Source organism: Cibotium barometz, chromosome 50 (assembly GCF_041138505.1).
Source record: "Cibotium barometz isolate CiBa-2024 chromosome 50, ASM4113850v1, whole genome shotgun sequence".
NCBI classification, from domain to species: domain Eukaryota; kingdom Viridiplantae; phylum Streptophyta; class Polypodiopsida; order Cyatheales; family Cibotiaceae; genus Cibotium; species Cibotium barometz.
In genome coordinates this window covers 20128043-20148496 of record NC_141095.1, presented here as the reverse complement: position 1 = coordinate 20148496, position 20454 = coordinate 20128043, and the positions used below count along the sequence as shown (strand labels likewise).

Genomic DNA, 20454 nt, shown 5'->3' with positions numbered 1-20454 from the left:
TGTGGCTCATTCAGGTTCAGCAGAGCATGGGTCTGGAGCATTACCTGATGCTCAAGAGGGGGGTAGCACCTCCACTCCCTTGATACAGACAGGCTCAGATGACATCTAGAGGTCGCTTGGTGCAGATTTTATCTCATCCGAAGGTACTGAGGCTGACAGTACATCTGTTTATGGGACTTCTATGATATATGTGTACTAGTCACATGGAGATTTTTGTGCATATGTATGGTTCACAGTGGTATACAACTTGGACTATTACTATGCCATTGGTTTGCAGTGAATGTTGATACATGTGTATGGCTCAGAGAGATTGGGACGCTGATCTTGCCATATTGTATTTCACTTTGGATATTTTGATGCATCACCAGAATGCAATCGAGGACGCTTGCCATCTTTCAAGAGGGGGGTATGTCATGACCCTGTGAAAATGGAGCAGGACAAGTGTGGGCATGGTGGTGGCAGAGTCAGAATATTTTATGATTCACATGGGGGGTGCCTGGACAGTGTTTAAGATGTGTGGACATCCCTAGGTGTGAAGGGGGAACATTAAAACATTAAGTTTGAATGTTTATTGAAGTTTGCCCCTAGGCCTTAGTGGCCCTAGGAACTTATTAAGTTGGGACCCTAGGGATTAAATTGGGAAGGGGTTTTCTCTCTCTTCTCTCTCTCTCTTCCCTTTTTGGGGAATCGTGTAGCAAAAGGAGAACTCCCCTCATGCGCATGAAGAACTAGCGTGGAAAAGCACAGGAAGAGGAGGCGACTGCTGAAGACCAGCTTGGCTGCTGTTTTTCTGAGTGGAACCAGCCGTACAGCACTGTACGGCCAGTACTGGACACTCTCTTTCTCTCTCTTTCTCCTCTGTTGCTGGCGGCGCACAGAGCTGCTGCTGGAAACTCTGCGCAGAAGCTCTGTACAGGCTGTACAGCCTGTTTTCCAGCCCAAACCCTATTGTACGACTGCCGTACAGTGTACGGGCAGTCAGGTACAGCAAGTACAGGTGCAGGCGGCGCTTTTCTGGGTGCTGGACAGACCTGTGCAGACCTGTGTATGCTGATTCAGGCTAGTACAGAAGTGGACAGCAGGTTGTTTATGCAAGTACAACGCCTGGCACGTATCTCGAGGCGGTACAGACGGGTACTGTGCTGATTTTCAGATCTGTACTTTACAAGGACAGCATAGGAGTGAGCATCAGGAGGAAGATACAGGCAAGTGCAAGCACACGTGTGAAGCAGGGTTGTGGATTCAAGTGCCTGCAGGCACAGATTGGTGCTGTTGCTTCCTCCAGTGTTGTTTCACGAGCTGAACTTGGTAAGCCTTGACTCTGTTCATCTATCTCTCTTTCTATTGCTTGATGTCTGCTACAGGTATGTACTATCTGGCTCCTTGTGAGAGGAGGAGTATGGCAGATTGACAAGGGATTAAGACAGGGATTGAACAGCATATGTATGTTTGAGCTGAGAAGATGTATCATGCTCTTGAGTTATGCCAGATGTATGCCCATGGCTGGCCTGCTTTGTGAACTTGGCTGATCAGAGGGAGGCACAGTGTGTTGCTTGAGGACACAGATCTGTGTGCATAGATCCTCTGTGCTGAGAAGGATTTGTGGGCAGTCAGATTGGACTTACAGGTGTAAACTCTTGGCTGGTCTTTGTGTTGTACTCAGCCATACATATTATTTTAATTGAATAAAGAAATACCGCAAGGGGCGCCAAGCTTTGGGGCCAACAGGTGTCGTTGTGTTTTCAGATTTGGGCACTCTAGCCCCAATCTGTGTTTTGTTTATCATCTAGACTACAAGTGGACGGGTGATTGCTCCTACCGCACTCTGGTTTCCTATCAGAGGCCGGTTTCAAAGACACAGCATGGGATTGTTTTACTAGTCATCTATGTGGATGACTTGATTATTACAGGTGATCATAGTGCAGATGTGATGCATGTCAAGAAAGCTTTGAGTGGGCAATTTGACATGAAAGATCTTGGTGAGTTGAGATACTTCCTTGGAATTGAAGTGGTGAAAGATCATGCAGGTACTTAGTTAGTACAGCGCCAATATGCATTGGATATGTTGGCAAAGTATGGCATGACAAGGTGTAAGCCTATGAGTACACCATTGGAGCAAAATGTGAAGTTGCGGGCTGATTATGGCGAGGAATTGGATGATCCTTCTATGTACAGGAAGATGGTTGGTAGTCTCATATATATGACTATCACACGCCCGGATTTGAGTTATGCAGTGGGGCTAGTTAGCCAGTTTATGCAGAGCCCCAGGAAACCACATTTGGATGCAGTGAGACGCATCATGAGATATGTGAAAACCACAGCACATTATGGTTTATTCTATGAGAGTGGTAAAAGCTTGGACATACATGGCTACACAGATGCTGATTGGGCAGGTAGCGCATATGACAGGAGGTCTACTAGTGGATATGCTTTTACACTTGGCAGTGCTGTGGTGAGTTGGAGTAGCAAAAAGTAACCTACAGTTGCTTTATCCAGTACAGAGGCTGAGTACAGAGGAGCAGCCATTGCTACTTGCGAGGCTATATGGTTAAAGAGTCTCTTGGCAGATTTATGTGAGCCTCTTGATGGGAAAGTTGTCATTCATTGTGACAACATGAGCAGTATGCAGTTGGCAAAGAATCCAGTATTTCATGCGAGGACCAAACACATAGAGGTCCATTATCACTTTGTCAGAGAGAAGGTGCTGGATGGTTCAGTTGATCTTCAGTATGTGAAGACTGATGAGCAGGTGGCTGATATCTTTACGAAGCCACTTAGCAGGGAGAAGTTTGAGTACTTCCGGACTATGTTGGGAGTACATGGGATGAGCTTGAGGGGGAGTGTTGAGAGTCTTGATATCCCAAGCTCATCTACATCTTCATCGGCAGTACATCATGAGCTTGAGAGGGGCTGTTGAGATATTCAAGCTCGATGTCAGTGTGAGCCAGCTATGCTATGTGCTGGCAGATTAGGTAGGAACATGTGTGAGACATAAATGACCGCGTGTCCAGCTGGTCATAGTGTGTGGACATTAGCTAGGGTTAGTAGAGTGTGGACACAACTCATTGTGTGTTGTGTGGATTATGGATTAGTGCATTATGCTTTGTGTGAGAGTGGACATGGCTTCCCTCTATGGTTAGGGTTTGCAATATACATTAGGGTTTGCTCCTGTGTGTGTGTCTCCTCCCCCTCTACCGATCTTTTAACAGTAACTACGGGAGAATCTTGGGCAAAAGGCCAGTAGGGGAAAAAAAATATATCCTCTCAGTAGTTACCGATTATTCACCGCCCGTAGGTGCCCGCCCATAGGCGCTTGATTATCCGCCCATAGGCAATGCCGCCGAGGAAGCACCAAGGGGGGTTTTGAACCCAAGACCTCTTGGTCCTAGTCAAACACCTTCACCACTTGAGCTATCACCTCATTGGCGCACATTGCATGGATTTAATTGCCTATACGTAAACATTGTGTGGATTTAATTGCCTATGCATTATTTATGAAAACGGGAGAAAGGGACTGGTCATCCTAGGTAGTCGGCATTTATAAATAATAATGTGTTTCATAACTAATATTTTTTGCAAAGGTGGCTACCTAGGATTGGTCATCCTAGGTGGCTCGCATTTATAAAAAATAATGTGTGAAAACTAATATTTTTTGCAAGATAAAGTCAGTAAAATTTATAATTAAAACCTTTCTCCTTTTCACACTTTTCATCCATTTTTCACATTTAAAAGAAAAGACACCAAGTCCCCATAATTCACACACACTCCCTGCAAGTAACAGCATCAATGAGATCGCCCCAGACATCAACACACACCTGTACTATTGTATGGCATCTAGTGTACAACCTAAACCAGGTAGTGCATCTATACGAACAGCTGGCTGCACATTAGTGTGACTATACATACAGACCTCTTCGTTGCATGTGTACGGAACTGTATTGACAGTGCCACAACAGCTAACAACTGTATGGCCAAGTCAGTAGCATGCATTAATCCAATTTCAGCATAGTTGTTCCGTACGTAGTGCTAATCCTCACAATTAGTGGCCTAATCTATCGAGGTTAGGGGAGCCCTAGGATTAGGAGAAAGCAAGCTAATAAGGGCGGCTAAGGTTATTATTAATAAATCCATGTGTATTGGCTATTTACAAAAGTTTGGTTATTTATAACAGCAGTGAACACTATAATAAGTGAAACATGGGTTATTGTTGTCATAATTGGTCAAAGTTCGACAAAGACTCCGGCTACGTGTGTGGCAGAGCATAGATCGGCATGCCAAAGGATTGGCATGGATCTGTGAGAGTTAGACCTTAGCCTTTGGTTCAGGGGTAGTTTGAAGCTTAGAACCTACGGTTGGGAGGTGAGCTAGCCTGCACCTCTCTTATGGAGTTTGAACTAATCACTCGTGTTTCGTGTTTAGGAGATTCTATGGGGTTGTAAGAATTATACAATCTGGGAGCACTGCGTTTGTATAGGTGGTACATGACCACCGTAAGGACAATGAATGTAGCGATACAAACTATTGTTGTGTCGATACCAACAGCTAATATAGTCCATGGAAGTGATTTTGGGGCTGATTTGCCACAAGGAAGTATGTGGTGTGTTGACAGATTTTAGGACTCCCCAGTCAATTCGACTTACCAAGAAAAAGATGGGGTACGAGAATCCTAGAAAGGGAGTCTATTTGCATTTTTGTTTTGAGGACAGTAGTGGAAGGTTTCCACAAACTTACTCGGTACACAGCAAATACCTAACTCCTAGACATAAGTACTCTATTTAAAAAAAGTACAATTTGTTGTACAACTGTTCACAAATTGAAACATGTAAACCCAAACCTCTCTCGCAAGTTCTCTCCCTCTAACAGATTGGTTGCAATGCTTTCAGCATCTTCAAGGCTGCAATTCAAAGGCAAGTATCTATCGAGTGTGGAGACAGCTCCTGGTTGTGATTACTAATATGTAGCAATGTATTCTACAACGCCAAATATCATGTATGATATTTCATGCTTCAATAAATTTTCATATACATAAGGGTTGTTTCTTCCCAAGAAAATGGATACCTATTAAGTATGAAAAAGTAAGCAACTGATGTCTATGAGTACTAGAGAAGAGAGTTACGAGTTGATCGCGGCTGAGTGAATCTAGTATGTGAGCAGGCAATTAGAGCCCCAGCCTTCAACATGGAAGTTACAAAATCTTGAAGACACCACTTCCCTTATAGGAGAAGGAAAAGCATTGTTTAAAGTGGGTTGCATATTGGAAAAAATGCAAGGCATGGTTGTCAAAACATCCTAACGGAATGAGATCAGCAACTCCCAAAATGTTTCAAAAACCCATGTCATCATGCCATGAACGCTTGTTGAGTTAGTTGCCTTTCATTGAAACATGCAGAAGCTTCAGGGGAGATCAGTAACTTCAATGCTCAAAAATCAGCACACTTTTCACGACGAAAAATAATGCACAAAACTGAATATAGATGTGCAAATAAGAGAGAGAGAGAGAGAGAGAGAGAGGGAGAAGAGGACACAGTATTGGGTCCCGAATACCCTCTGGAGGACCCATCACGGATGGTGTATTTGCTTTTATTAGAATGATGCAAATCTGAAAATAAACGACTGAACCTGAACCTTCTTGGCTGAGGAGAACCCTCTGCCCTTGACCTTCAACCCTTCACCCTTTGCGTTAGCTTCTCCTTGGCTGTACTGGCCCTTGAGTTAGCTCCAGCACTTTGTGAATTATGAGATAAATGAACTGAATTTATGCTATGGGTATTTATACCCCTTCAGTGTGTGCTGGTCAGCTGGTATAAATCCAGGTGGCTGATTTAAAAGCCTCACGACTGCATTAAAAATAGCATTTAATGCTATTAAATCCTACGCTTCACACCAATAGAGGGCTAGCCACCTATGCGCATGGCCTTTGGCTGCTGGGCAGCCTGTGTGGGCTGCCCCACACCTGGCCGACGGGCCTCTAAGGGCTGGATGCCCTGTCGGCTTGTCGGCTGCCTGTCCAGAGGCCCTAGGGCTGGCCTACAGCCCTTCCAGCCCATCCCATGGCTGGTGGGCACAGCCAAGGTCCTCCTGGCCCCTTTGGGGGTGGTTCTACACCTCCCCCCCACATAACTATTCTTGGGGCGCCCCTATGGGCTGGCCCCATTTCTATATGCAAACCCCACCTGTCTGTTTATTATGTGTCATACCTGATACATAGAACCACTGACATCATTCCAGAGGGAGACTCACAGCGCAGACTAGCACTGTTTCATGTGCAGGACAATGCACACCTGACCTTGGACGCATGTGTAGGGCAATGCACACTTGAACTCGGACGACTGGAGTCTGGCCGACTCATCCCAAACTGGGCTCACATGGGACCAGTTTTCCACCCCAGGTCTTGCGCCTTCTGTACACACATGTCTACGTGGCATCCAAGTGCGGGATGCACGTGACATTCATGCACAGGATCAAGTTGATAAATACACAAGGCATAGCATAAGGAGAAGTTAGTTGAAGGCACACCACAATGGCAATGGCACAGCTGTGTGTAAAGGCAATGCTCCGGATCTCTTCCTTGACTCAGGGTTGGGCATTATTTTCTTTAGAAAAAGCTTAATGTAATGCGGCAATCTAATCAATGGGGGCTTTCCAAACTTGCCAACCAAAGTTTTTCAAACTTGTCAATGGGTTACAAAAGGTTGGATTGCAAACATTCTCAATGAGGTTAGCAACAGCTCCTCGTCCAACAAATGGGATTGAGAACTTGCAATGGCAAGCTTTTGATGTCGGAGTCTCTCCTCAAACTCCATCCTTTGATCTGAATCCACCTTTGAACCCTTTCTCGATGACAGCCTACCTCAGCTTGATGGTCCTGAGTTACACTACCTAGGATGCTCACGCGTCAACACCACATTCCTCTGTTAGAAGGAGAAGCCGGTATCCATAGTACATAAAGAAGTGTGTAACAACTCATCTGTGGAACTGAAAATAGATGGCAATAGTATGGCCAGCCCAAGAAGGTTCAAGAGAGGCGAAATGCAAACAGATACAATGGTATGACCAACCAAAGAGGTATGGGGATAGAGAGAGGGGAAATGCATAAAGGAGAGTGTAATCCAACTAGCCCCAAAATGGATGGTGCCCAAATGAGCATGCAAAAGAGAGAGTGTGAGAGGGTCTCAACTAGCCCTAAAAACGATAAAAAGCATGTCGTTGAGATTACCTGATGGCGCTGTTGGGCAAGCTGCTCCTTGGGGTTCAAGGAGTGAGTGTTTCGCTTCCTCCTCTTCCTCTTCTTCTTCTTCTCGTGGGCATCTGCGCCGGCGTCGGTTTGCTCTGAGCATATGCGGCCGTCGGGAGAGGAGAGGAAGTAAGAGCGGCAATAATAGAGAGATGGAAGAAGGAAGTTGTGGGCGTAAGAGGAGCTGATCAGGCGGCATGGTTCCAGAAAAACGGCGTTACCACCAGGAATTGGGAAGATACCATCGGGAGCAATGTCATTCCACAAGCAAGTCCCAGACATAGCCACCTTCTTTCTCTAACACTCTCTATAGTCTATAGAGAGCTCGCCTGCCTTCATAAAAGGGCTTTCTAACACTCTATATTGTGTGTATAGAGAGCTCGCCTAGGTCAAGGTTGCTTTCTAACACTCTCTCTTTCTCTCTCTAAAAAGACATTACAAGATACCAAGCAAGCTCCATGAATCTCACACCGTTGAATCCCATTGATGTCTCTTATGGATCTTGAGATGGATGGTAGCGCATGTGCCTCTCTATAAGGAGGTATTATTGGGCTCGATTCTACCCTAGTGGATGGTAGCGCATGTGCCTCTCTATATAACGGGCTCGATTCTACCCTAGTGGATGGTAGCGCATGTGCCTCTCTATATAACGGGCTCGATTCTACCCTAATGAAGGTATTGTGTGGGTAGAGAGCTCGCCTTCCTTTGTAAAAGCTTCTCTCTCTCTCTCTCTCTCTCTCTCTCTCTCTCTCTCTCTCTCTAAAGACAATGCAGATTATGCAAAGATCCATACATTTTTTTCTGAAAACAATAAATTGGGGGTGGAGTATAAGAAAAAGAAAAAGACGGTGGCATGGGCTGCTGACTTTGTGCTCTTGGATCTTCCCATGGACTCTACGCATGGACGAGATGGTGTTCCATTGTGGAACAAGGTGTCGAAGGATCATATTCGGCATGGACTTGGAGTGGCAGCAGCTTGTTTGGCGGACTCAGGATGGGTTGTTTGTCTTGCCTCCATTTTAGGTGATTCTTTGAGTCAGAAATATGTAAATAGGATTGTTAGGTACTTGTGAATAAGATTGTTAGGTAATTGTCAATGTTTAAAATGTATTTCTTTCTGTCATGGGACTCTCCCTCATGGGTGGAGAAATATGCCCCGCAGTGTGAGCTGGAGATTGTGCGTAGATTCATAGTTAAGGACTTAGCCTTCATGGATGAGGTTACGATTGAGGGTATTGCCGTAGAGGTATTTGACATGGTTATTATACACTTAGTTTTTTTGGTGCTTTGTTGTTCTTGATTAGTTTGTGACATGTCTCTATTTTTTGTCATTATTGTGCGACAGATGGATGCCTTCTACTTGTACATGCTACGACGCTACATGGCCTCTTTACATCTTCAGGAGAGTGCCACATTACGACGTGATCATGGGGTGCAGTTCTCGCGGCATGTCATTCGTCACTATTTGCCAGATACTGCGAGGGTATTGGAGGCTGGCGAGCGAGGAGGCACATTTGAGACAGTATAGCATCGTTTTTATAGCTACAAGCCTTGGTAAATGTCAAGATCATTTCGCTGCTAGCAATGCTACTACCTTCGCTGCACAACAGGAGCACTACTCTATAGTAACATTTCTAGCAGCAGAGAAATATCACCAGACAGCAACATTTCATTGTCAGATAGGGATATTTCGCTACTAGAAACAGTGATGTGAGCAACAACAAGAAACCTAAAAAAACAAAACTAGGTCAAACTAGGGAGTTTTCACAGAACTCCCCAGTCTACCCCAACTTTCCTAGCTTGTCCTAGCTTTTTTTTTAATAAAGAGAGTACTCAAGAGCTTCGAGCTTTTATGCATAAAGCATCACATCTTTAAGCTCTCTTGCAGGAGAGCTTATGCATAAAGATATTAAGCATAAGAGCTTACTTAAGCTCTTATGCATGAGAAGTTATGAATAAAGAGCTTGCATGCATACCCACAAATGAAAAAATAAAAAATAGAACCTACATATAAGCAGAACCTCCGGGCTATCGACACATTGAAGGAGAACCTTTGTTGGCCTATACCATATGCTTAAGTATTAAGCCCTATGGCTCCTTATACCGTCGCAAGACAAACTCCCAAGCACTTTATGGTGCTATATATACCAAGACACTCAAGGGCACTGTATAAATAGAAGAATAAAAGTTAAAGGAAAAGGGAAAGAAGCATCAACCTGTATGTGGACTAAGAACAGGGCTCCTCTAGGCTAGTGTGTTGAGAAGACCACTTAGGAAACTTAACCTACAAAACATATTTTTTTTTAATAAACATACTTGTTGTTCTTAACTCATATGCATTGTGGCCTTACCTTCTTAGCTTATACGTAGGGGTTTCAACAAGCTGAGATATTTTGTTTATATAGCCAAAATGATAAGGATTAGCAAGTAGACATGCATTACAGCCCATGTAAGAAAGAGATAGAGGACATATTACTCCTAAAAAGGATCACAGTGCATATCAACCTTACAATACATCCTTGACATAAAGTGATCAATCTCTACAAAGTCAGTTGACTAGCCAAAACATCGTCACTTGAGAGTAAAGTAAGAACTCACTACAGCCTAATGCATAAGCCTCATATACATGTGTTAGCCTAAGCATAAGGCTTATGCATGAGGCTTATGTAGTAGCCTCATGCATTAGGCTCATGTATAATGCATGAGGCCATATGCATAATACATGAGGCATATAATGCATAAGCATCATGTAGAAGCCTCATGCATTAGACTTATGCATGAGTCTTATGCAAGCATTAGCCTCATGCATGCATGACTCTCATGCCTAATGCATAATGTGTAAGTCTAAGCCACATAAGCTTGCATTAGGTTAGTACATGAGCCTCATGTATAAGCCCTAAAAATCCTAAAATGTATAAAAAGCTTAAAAGCAAAAAACAAAAAAAAAACATAAGATAAACGAGAGAGATCTCTTATCTTATGAGACTTGTAAGTCTTCACTTGAAGATGTAAAAGGAAACCCTGAAAACTGAAACCAAGATGAAAAAAAGTGAGTATGTACAACATTAAGAGGAGAAGTCCCTCTAATAGAAACCCTAATAGAGAGCTTTCCATCCAAGCTCTATATTAGAGCTTCATGCATAGAAGCTTTATGCATAAATCTATTATGAAAAAAGAGCTCCATGCATTGAAGCTCTTTGCATGAAAAATATACAAAAATCAAAGAGCTTTCATGCATAGAAGCTGTATGCATAAATCTATTATGAAAAAAGAGCTTCATGCATTGAAGCTCTTTGCATGAAAAATATACAAAAATCAAAGGTATACCAAAACCCTGAAAGCATAAGAGAAAGGCATGAGTTTCTACCTCAAGAGACTTGTGAGCATTGACTTGAAGATGTAGAAGAAGAGCCTACAAAATCAAACCAAAATAAATCAAAGTAGTAATTAATATATTAAGTATACTCAAACAAAAAACTTAAAAGTATACTATGCATTTTGTTACATGGGAAAGGAAGAGGAGAATAGGAGAATGTAGCCATATTTGGTAGTGATGTGTGTTACCACACTAGGACTAGTCGGGGCACTTTTTCCTTCTTTAGGAGCTTTTTTCCCCCGTGCTAGTATACACCCATCTTGGGTTATACTTATCATTTTTGAACAACATACATTCATTATCTATCTATCTATCATCTCATTGTGTGGTCCTTTGAGCTTCTCCACTTTGTGTGTGTGTGTGTGTGTGTGCGCGTGTGTGTGCGCGTGTATTCCTGCAACCCTGTTTTCAACATTTGATATCAAAGCATACGCTCCTCGCCCTTGAGCTTCTCCACTTTGTGTGCGTGTGTGTGTGCGTGCGTGCACGCGCGTGTATTCCTGCAACCCTGTTTTCAACATTTGATATCAAAGCATACGCTCCTCGCCCTTGTTTTTTTGCCTACCCTTCATCCCAAGTTGCACTGTTGTCTTCTTGAATTGGATCAAGGAGCCCTTATGGGAGAAGAAAGATGACCTGGAAGTGTCAATACTTTGTACTACGGTTTTGAAATCAAATTTTTGTTTTCAGACAGGTTTTTGGGGTCGTTCGTGCGGTTTTCGATTTTCTACATACACCTTCAGGGACCACATTTGCACTATTCTTCATTGAATTCTAGAGTAGTATTGTCATATCTACTACAGATGGGTGTGCAGATATATGAGAAAGCATCATTAGACACACACTACACCAGATCTTGTCTACGAGCTACACTTCAATTACATCGATCTCTACATATTATGAGTAAAATTTCTACTCACTTTACTCTGCATTTCTTTCATACATCTTGCAACTCTATTGTATGTGCCATCTATCATAAAGAGTTTGGCATCTATTGGAAAAATGGTAGAACAAGGATTACAGGTGAGATTCAATGAGCAAGGATGCTTTGTTGAGGACGTTAAGCATGGCTATAAATTGCCAAAGGTCAAAAAGAAGGGAGATTGTTTTGTTGGATAAATGTAATCCCAACTCCTTAGTCCAATTTAATATGTGGTTGATAGGCTAGTGGTCAGTGGTTGGTGTGTAAAGCCTACAAATGGTTGGTGCATGTTGTTCATGCAGCTCATGCAACTAAAAATAGGGTAGAGAAGTCTCTAAATTAGGTACAAGTTGTGATCAAGTGATTATGTAAGTTTGGTTCATGTCTAATTACAATTAGAGTCTTCTTGTGTTAATCTCATATCAATTTTCTGCATATACCAGATTTTTGTCCCTCATATTTATGATGTCTTGTACAATTTTTTATCCACCTTAAGTATGTTTTGATCAATCTTCATAGCTTAGTTATCATATCCAACATTTGGTATCAGAGCTTGACTCAATTAGGTTTAGTTTATTAGCAAAAACCCTAATCAATTTCTTAATCACCATAGCCAGTTTTTCTCAGTTTTAACCACATGCTGTAGTTTGATTCTATGTGGGCACCTGAGTTGATCATACCCCAAGATTTTGATATAGGCTCTTAGCTTAGCTCCCATGCATACTACAACTCCAAGATCATGGCCTAATTTTGACGGAGCTAGACGAATTTGTAATCGCTACCAGCGCAGGCCAATTTCTGTTCACCGCAGCCATTCGTCGCCGTCCGTACGAATTGCGCCAATTCCTTTGAGGTGTTGCAAGCCTATCAAGTGAAGATTGAGCATATCAAATCTTGTGATATTTGGTGCACTGTAGCTACTGTACGAAGCTAATTTCTAGTCGCCCCTTTTCTACAATTTTTGCTCCTCCAACATGGTGATACCAATTTTGATTTATATTGATGATATTTTTACTATTTGGGCTTAAATCATCTATGTGAGCAAGTATTCAACATTAACCATCATATTTCATCATCATGAGTTCCAAATTTCCCGACAAATTCAACGGAACTGGGTTCCATACCTGGCAAATCAAGGTGAAGGGCTACCTCATGAAGAAAAATTCTGTGGAGTATGGTCAAGCCACTTACTGAAGATGAAGCAGGTATTCCTGCTGCAGTTACAAGAGCTACAATGGCTTCACTTCAAGCAAAAGATGAACAAGCACTTGGTATTATCATTACTGCTCTAGAAGATGATTTTATTCATTATATTGATGATGTTAAGTCAGCTACTATGGAAGCTTGGGAATTATTAGAACGTACTTTTGGTGCAAAGGCAAAGCATTCCAAGATCAGTTTGAAGATGCAACTCTTTGATCTAACCATGGAGAGTAATGAAAATTTAGCAGCTTTGATTAACAGGTTGAAGAGCTTAATGACACAGTTGGTTTATGTTAAATCTCCTGTTCCTAAAGAAGATGCTATTGCTATCCTGCTTAAAAGCTTACCTTCAAGCTTTAGACAAATTGTGACGGTACTTAAAGAGAAGGAGCCAGCCCCTTCTTTGGAAAGTATCATAAATTCTTTGCAGGAAGAAGACAAGAAGATTACAAAGGATGTGATAGATCCTTATGCATATACTGTTACTACGACATTGGCAAAGAAGAAGTGTACTATTTGTGGTCGTACAAATCATCTTACTAAGGATTGTTTCTCCAAACATCCTTGTGAGTATTGTGGAAAGACGAATCATCCATCGTCAAAGTGCTACCAAAAAGATCAAAAGCAAGCAAAGGCACATGTGGTTGAAGAAGTCAACCAACAGGAAGAAACAAATCTTTGTTCTAGTCTTAGTATAAAAGATGTAGATGAGGAGTATGCTTTTTAGATTATGTCATGTATGTGGTTGAGTCAAGACTTATGTTGTTCCAACTTGACAAGTTGTAGAGGAGAGTACACTACCCTATGTTGTTATTAAGGGGGGACTCTTACTCATTGTGTTAAGGAGGTTTGTTAGACTTGATTCATGTTTTGTAAGAAGTTGGTCTTAAGGGGGGATTGTTGGATAAATGTAATCCCAACTCCTTAGTCCAATTTAATATGTGGTTGATAGGCTAGTGATCAGTGGTTGGGGTGTAAAGCCTACAAATGGTTGGTGCATGTTTGTTCATGCAACTCATGCAACTAAAAATAGGGTAGAGGAGTCTCTAAATAAGGTACAAGTCGTGATCAAGTGATTATGTAAGTTTGGTTCATGTCTAATTACAATTAGAGTCTTCTTGTGTTAATCTCATATCAATTTTCTGCATATACCCGATTTTTGTCCCTCATATTTATGATGTCTTGTATAATTTTTGATCCACCTTAAGTATGTTTTGATCAATCTTTATAGCTTAGTTATCATATCCAACATGTTTAAGCTAGATGTAAGCATACCAAAGCTGAAATCAACCATGTTTTCTCACTGTCATGGGATAGTTCCAGACATTAATATTTGGCACAAGAGGATTGGACATGTGAACTTATAAAAGCTGAAATATATGCAGACAAAGGGTATTGTTGGTGATCTGCCAAGATTTAAGTATAATGGGAGCACACATGTATGTGATGCATGTCAATTTGGGAAACAAGCAAGGTTATCATTTCCCAAAGAAGGTTAAATGAGTAGGAGACCACTTGAGATTATGCATATATTTGGGATCCTACTCAAACAATCAATAAATGGGAGTAGGTAATACATTATATTTATTGATGATTTCAGCAAGATGACATGGATTTACTTCTTGAAAGAGAAGAGTGAAGCATTTGGCAAGTTTAAAGAGTTCAAAGCACTTGTGTGGAAAAGCACTATGGTCACTAGATTAAATATTTGAGAATAGATGGTGGTGGTGAGTATACCTCACATGCATTTGATGGGTTCTTGAGAGAACATGGTATTAGATGGCAGCTTATATGCAAGTATACCCCTCAGCAAAATGGCATTGCTAAGAGAAATAATAGAGTGATAGGTGAAGTGGCAAGAGCATTGATAAATGAGAAGAGTATGCCATTGTATTATTGGGTAGAAGCATGTGCTACAGTGGTGTAGATCTTAAATAAGACACCTATGGCCATACATGAGAGTACTCTTGAGATGAGGATGTCAATTTTAGGCCCGACATTGGACATTTCATAGCTTTTAAATGTAATGCTTATGTACATGTTCCAGATGAGAAGAGGACGCAGTTGGATCCAAAAGTTGAAAAGTGTGTGTTCATTGGATATGCACAAGATAGGAAAGCATACAAATGTTACAACCCAGTGACAAAGTAGGTTCTCATAAGTAGAGATGTGATATTCGATGAAATGGCTAGTTGGTATATGCAAAGTGAGAGTGTCATGATTGATGACATTGATGCCAATGAGGATGCACACTTACCATTGGAGGAGTCTACTAGTATGTCTGGCCCACATGAGACATCTAGTAGTAACAATGTGAGTCCATGGTTAGGGAGATTGAGACATGGGGTAAGCATTAAGAGTAGTGCATTGGACACAAGAAAAAAGAAGGTTGAAGGCATTAGCATTGGGAATGCAAGTCATGACTCATCTAGTTCAAAGAGTCTTGGTGATGAGTTGGGAATTCCAACGGTAAGAACTCTAGCTGTAAGAAATGACAGGTATGTACCACCGCATGCTAGAGCTCAAGGAGTGACCCACAGCCATTGAGGAGGTCACAAAGAGTGAGATATCCAATATAGAGATTCGTTTATAGTGGGCATGCTATGCATTATGCATATATGACATCTATGGTTAAGCATGTGGAGCCTTCATATTTTAATAAGGCTATTAGCAAAAGAAGCATGGGACAAAGCTATGGATGAAGAGATGGATGCTTTGGCACATAATGATACATGGGATTTGGTTGAGTTACCAAAAGGAAAGAATGTGATTGGATATAAATGGGTTTAGAAAGTCAAAATGCAAGTCCGATGGATTCGTGGAAAGGTATAAGGACAAGGCTGGTTGCTAAAGGTTATACACAAAACACATGAGCTTCATTATGAGATGAGACATTTAGCTCAGTGGATAAAATGGCTACAATAAGGTCTGTGATCTCATTGGCTACGTCTAAAGGTTGGAAATTTCATCAAATGATGTTAAGAATGCATTATTGAATGGAGAGTTGCAACAAGAAGAAATGTTTATGAAACAACCAGATGGTTATGTACACCCAGATTTTTCCACACATGTATGTAGATTAAAGAAAGCATTATATGGGCTGAACCAAGCAACATGAGTATGGATTGACAAGATTAGTAGGTATCTTGTAAGCATTGGATTCCATGTGGAAAATTCATATTCTTATATGTGAAGAAGCATAGAATGGTATGGTGGTGATTATTATTTATGTGGATGACTTGATAGTCACAAGTTTATAGCCTTAGAGGATCCTTTAAGTGACATCATAGCTTATGTCAATGTCTAGATATTACTCTAACCACTCTAAGAGTGGGTTCACACACACATAAAAGAACAATAGCCTTTTTAGGGGATGTTCCCATAGGGGTACACACACACAAGGACGCATCTACACATACAAGACTATGAATCCCAACATGATGCTCTTAATATATACATATGTGTGTGTGTGTGTGTGTGTGTGTGTGTGTGTGTGTTTGTGTATATATATTTACTTACTTTATTTAGTTTTCTCATATCTTAGATAATAGGCAACACCTCAACTCTCATGCCAAGCGTGATAAGGAGCTTGACCACACATGATATCTGTTAGCCATCCTACCCCCACGACTTAAAACATGGATAAATTGAAGTACTGGAGCCTTTTATAATACAAGGAAATTATAAACACATATAAGCATGTTTTGAGGGACATCCCAAGCAGAGAGGTCTTATTGACACTCTTTAATCATGTTTTGGGGGACATCCCAAGTAGAGAGGTCTTATTGACACTCTTTAGCATTTAAAAAGCCCAAATCAATATCTATAGATCACAGAATGTGGCAGTGAAGCATTTTTCAAGACCTAAAAAATGCTTCACTAAAAGCCCAATTAGTCTCTGAAAGAGATAGATTATAGAATGTGGCAATGAAGCATTTTTCAAGATCTGAAGTAGATGTTTCTGGCTTCTTTGGAGTATCATCAAAATCTTCATCTTCATTTTTAGCTGCCACGTTGGCATGATTCTTCTCTTGTTTATTTGCCATTTTTTTGAAGCAACTTTCTTTCTGTGTGCCCTAGCTTCTTATAGGATACACTCAATAGTTTTCCCTTTATTCATGCCCTTCTGTTTTATGAGGAAACCCTTCTCTAAGTCGATGTTGGTAGTAGCTTGTTCTTTTAATTCGACCTTGGTTTCGACAGTTTGTTGTCCTTTATTTTTATTGGTTTTAGAAGGTTTTGGTCCTTCTTTTGGGTTCTGTTTTAAAGCATGTTATTCTACCTATATTGAGGTATTATCTTTTATATTCCTTTTGACTGTTGCTCGTGCCTTGGCTTGTAAGCGTGTAAGCACATTCAAGGGCACCGTGGCCAGTTGCCCATTTTGTACACTTAAGATGTTAAGAGTTGTATTTTGTGAGACACGTTGCATTGAAGCAACTCGTCTTGGGCAATCTTGGAACATGTGATCAATGCCACATCGTTCACACATGGGTCGCAAGGTGTCAGTGTTGACAAACTGTGCAGTCTTCCACCTTGTGAGGTCCACGATAATAGAAACACTGAAGTGTCCAATTAACTGCTTTTTGAGCAATTTTTACCCTTTGGACTGTTTCTGTTTGGTGCACGGGAGATGAAGGTTTTGAGTCCATTGTGGATGAAGCGAGACACTTTTTAGTATCATGGTCAAAGGTTTTACAATATATGCAGTATAGAAGAACAGGTGCCTTGAATGCACAATGAGGATTGGGATGGTCGTAGAAGTGATTGCGCTTAACACAAGGCATTTCGTTTCTCACTTTTAGAGGCATTAAGGATGTCTGGTTTTGAAGGTTTTCATCCTCTCTTAGAGATATTGACTGTAATGTTTTAAGCAAGGCTGCATAAAATTCGAGGAATGTCAATTCCAAGATTGATCTTTCTTTTGCCATTGCTTCACTTGGTTTAGATGAGGAACACCTCGTAGCATGATCATCTTCTAGCATGTTGTCATCCAAACGTATTGCTTCTTTGCAACATTGATCAAATGTTTCTGGATTGGATACAATGATCAAGTTGTGTAAGCTGTTATTCTTCAAGCCCATCATGAAACATCTCGTTAATTGAACATCGTTTAATTTTTCCCATGACTCACAACATGAGTCCAAAAGTTTTATTCTAAGGATAAAATCTCTAATGGATTCATTTGGTTGACGCTCAATTGAATAGAGTTCTGTTACTGCACTTCATCGATCACCTTGTCTAGAAAAGCCATGTATAAAGGCTGATTTCAAGGTTTTGAAGTTGGTCTTGATCGCCGACATCAAGCGATGAACCATCGACTAGCTTTTCCCTCTAAGCATAAGTTCAACGCATGTATCTTAGTGGGGCAGTTGGGATTTCCAAAGGCTTCATATCTCTGGTCAAATATTTGAATGAATTGAACAGGGTCTGTTGTTCCGTCATATTTGCCCATAATTTTAGAAATTTGTGCGACTGTTTTTTGGTATGAAACACTGAGGCCGTATGTGAGTGCTCTTATTGGAAGAGACTCAGTGTCTTTGGGCCACCCCCCTTCCTAGACTAGTGAGTATGTCCAAGGTGTGGGCATCCAGGAAAGGGTTGGTACTTATAAGATTTGTGGGAATGCTAGGCAAAAGGCCAAAGCCCGTTGGAATCGAAGCGATAGGGGGTGTAAAACCCGATGACACGCTTGTTATAGGCATGGCCAATGGTATTGGGAGGTGAATTTGCAGCATAGATCTCAATGGCTCGAAGATGTCAGCCATTAGGTTTAGTCCTTGTGTGTGATCCCTGGCAATCCTTTTATCGTGGCCATGTGAGAGTGCCTAATTGCTCCTTAATGAGCAATCATAGTTTTTTTTTCTTTTTTATACTTTCCCACAGCCCGTTTTACAGCCTCAAGAGGTTTGGCGTACTCTTCGTTGGATCAAACGGCTGTTCGTTTGCCCTAATTAGCTTAGGCACTATACGCACACGTGAACTACCTTAGAGATATTTTTCTGGAAAAAGCGTATGCTAGGAGCTTCTGAAATGGAAGAGGAGGTCCTAAAACCTATTTTCCATCATTGTCTCAAGACGAAAAAATTTTCTGAGAATTTTTTCCCCTGTTTCGCAGCATGTTTTTAAGGGTGTCTCCCAAAAGGAATTTTGAAAAACTGTGTATGAGGGAGTTGTAGTATTTTTGGAGTACCACAACTTTGTTTTCTTGAGTCATCCGTGATTATGTCGTTTAGACCCTAAAAAAGTAGCCCGAATATGGCTCGTTGTCGTTTTCGCATTGTTTTTTGTGATTTTTCGTGGTTTTTGGGCTGTTTTTTGCCTTGACTCGGGTCGAATTTTGAGGCTGCTGGTCGAAGGCCAAAATGGTCGATTTTGACTTTGGATGACCAATTCAAAAGTCGAAGAGCTCGATGTTAGCTTTTTGATGAGCCCTAGAGTGCCCTCATCGGATATACGGTTTAGGAGATACGGGCCTCCAAATAGGGGTGTTTTCTAGAGTCTTTCACGCTGTGAACCGGACTCCATGGATTTTTTTTTCACGTGAAACCTTAAGTTTTCACACCGAGAACCGGACTCCACGAAATATTAAATTTGATTTTTTTTCACGTGAAATCTTAGGTTTTCATGCCGTGAAAACGTTACCTTTTCATGCCATGAACCGGACTCCACGAAATATTAAATTAATTTTTTTTGCATGAAATCTTAGGTTTTTATGCCGTGAAAGTGTTACCTTTTCACACCATGAATCAGACTCCACAAAATATTAAATTTCATTTTTTTTCTACGTGAAACCTTAAGTTTTCACGTCGTGAAAACGATACCTTTTCATGCCGTGAATCGGACTCCACGAAATATTAAATTTGTTTTTTTTTTCGTGTGAAACCTTAGGTTTTTACGCCGTGAACTGGACTCCACGAAATATTAAATTTGTTTTTTTTTCACGTCTGAACTTTCATGAGACGGACCTTTTCATGGCCTGAACTTTCACGCTCTAGCTTTCACACGCTGGATTTTTGTTTTTTTTTTGGAGTCTAGTGGGAAATACGATTTTTTTGGGAGAATATTTTTGAATTTAAAATGAAAAGGGTATGGGCATTTTCCAAAAAAGTAAGTGGGAATAAAAAAAGTCAACCTTTTAATGACACCCCTTACACCCTATTGAAAGGTCGAGTGGTGTAAAAGAAGATAGGGAGATGAAAGCTCATAACCACACAAAAAAGGCACTAGGAGACAAGCTCACGTATACAAGAAAGGATATCTTGCTTATTAAGTTGCTTATGCATACAACTTGGCCTTTACACCACTACAAATGCCTTCTAGCTTTGCCTTTAAATAGGTGAGCTAGTGGACCATAAGTCCATTCACACACACACAGCCTTCTTCTACCCTTTTACATGACCTTAGTCTTTTAATACCCCCCTCAATACCAACTATGAAAAAATTAGAATAGGTGGTATTGGACATAGGTTGCCTTTATAACATTAGGCGTACAAGGTTAGGAATATAGGTGTTGCTACATTGAGATTTAAAACAAGTGCTCAGTGGAGTTAGAGGCTGATGAAAAGTTAGCCTCTGACTCTTTGTTAGGACATTTAGAAGTGATATGTCCCGTTTGTTTACACTTGTTACATTTCATCTTGTTGGGATACTTGATCCAACAATTATTTGCCAAATGACCCACCTTTTTGTAATGGACACACCTTACTTTGATCACTT

At 41.1% G+C, this 20454-nt stretch overlaps 1 protein-coding gene across 6 annotated transcripts in view; it reads right to left on the bottom strand.

The window, feature by feature from the left end:
- The window catches only part of LOC147609911 (Methyltransferase MT-A70 family protein), a 38849-nt gene extending 31252 nt beyond the window's left edge, over nucleotides 1-7597 (bottom strand). For all 6 annotated transcript variants that reach the window (XM_086786832.1, XM_086786833.1, XM_086786835.1 and 3 more), the window contains exon 1: nucleotides 7217-7597. In XM_086786832.1, the coding sequence (XP_086642958.1) occupies nucleotides 7217-7516 (300 nt within the window). In that variant the 5' untranslated portion in view covers nucleotides 7517-7597. The remainder of the gene's footprint in view (nucleotides 1-7216) is intronic.
- Between the last annotated feature and the right edge of the window lie 12857 nt (nucleotides 7598-20454).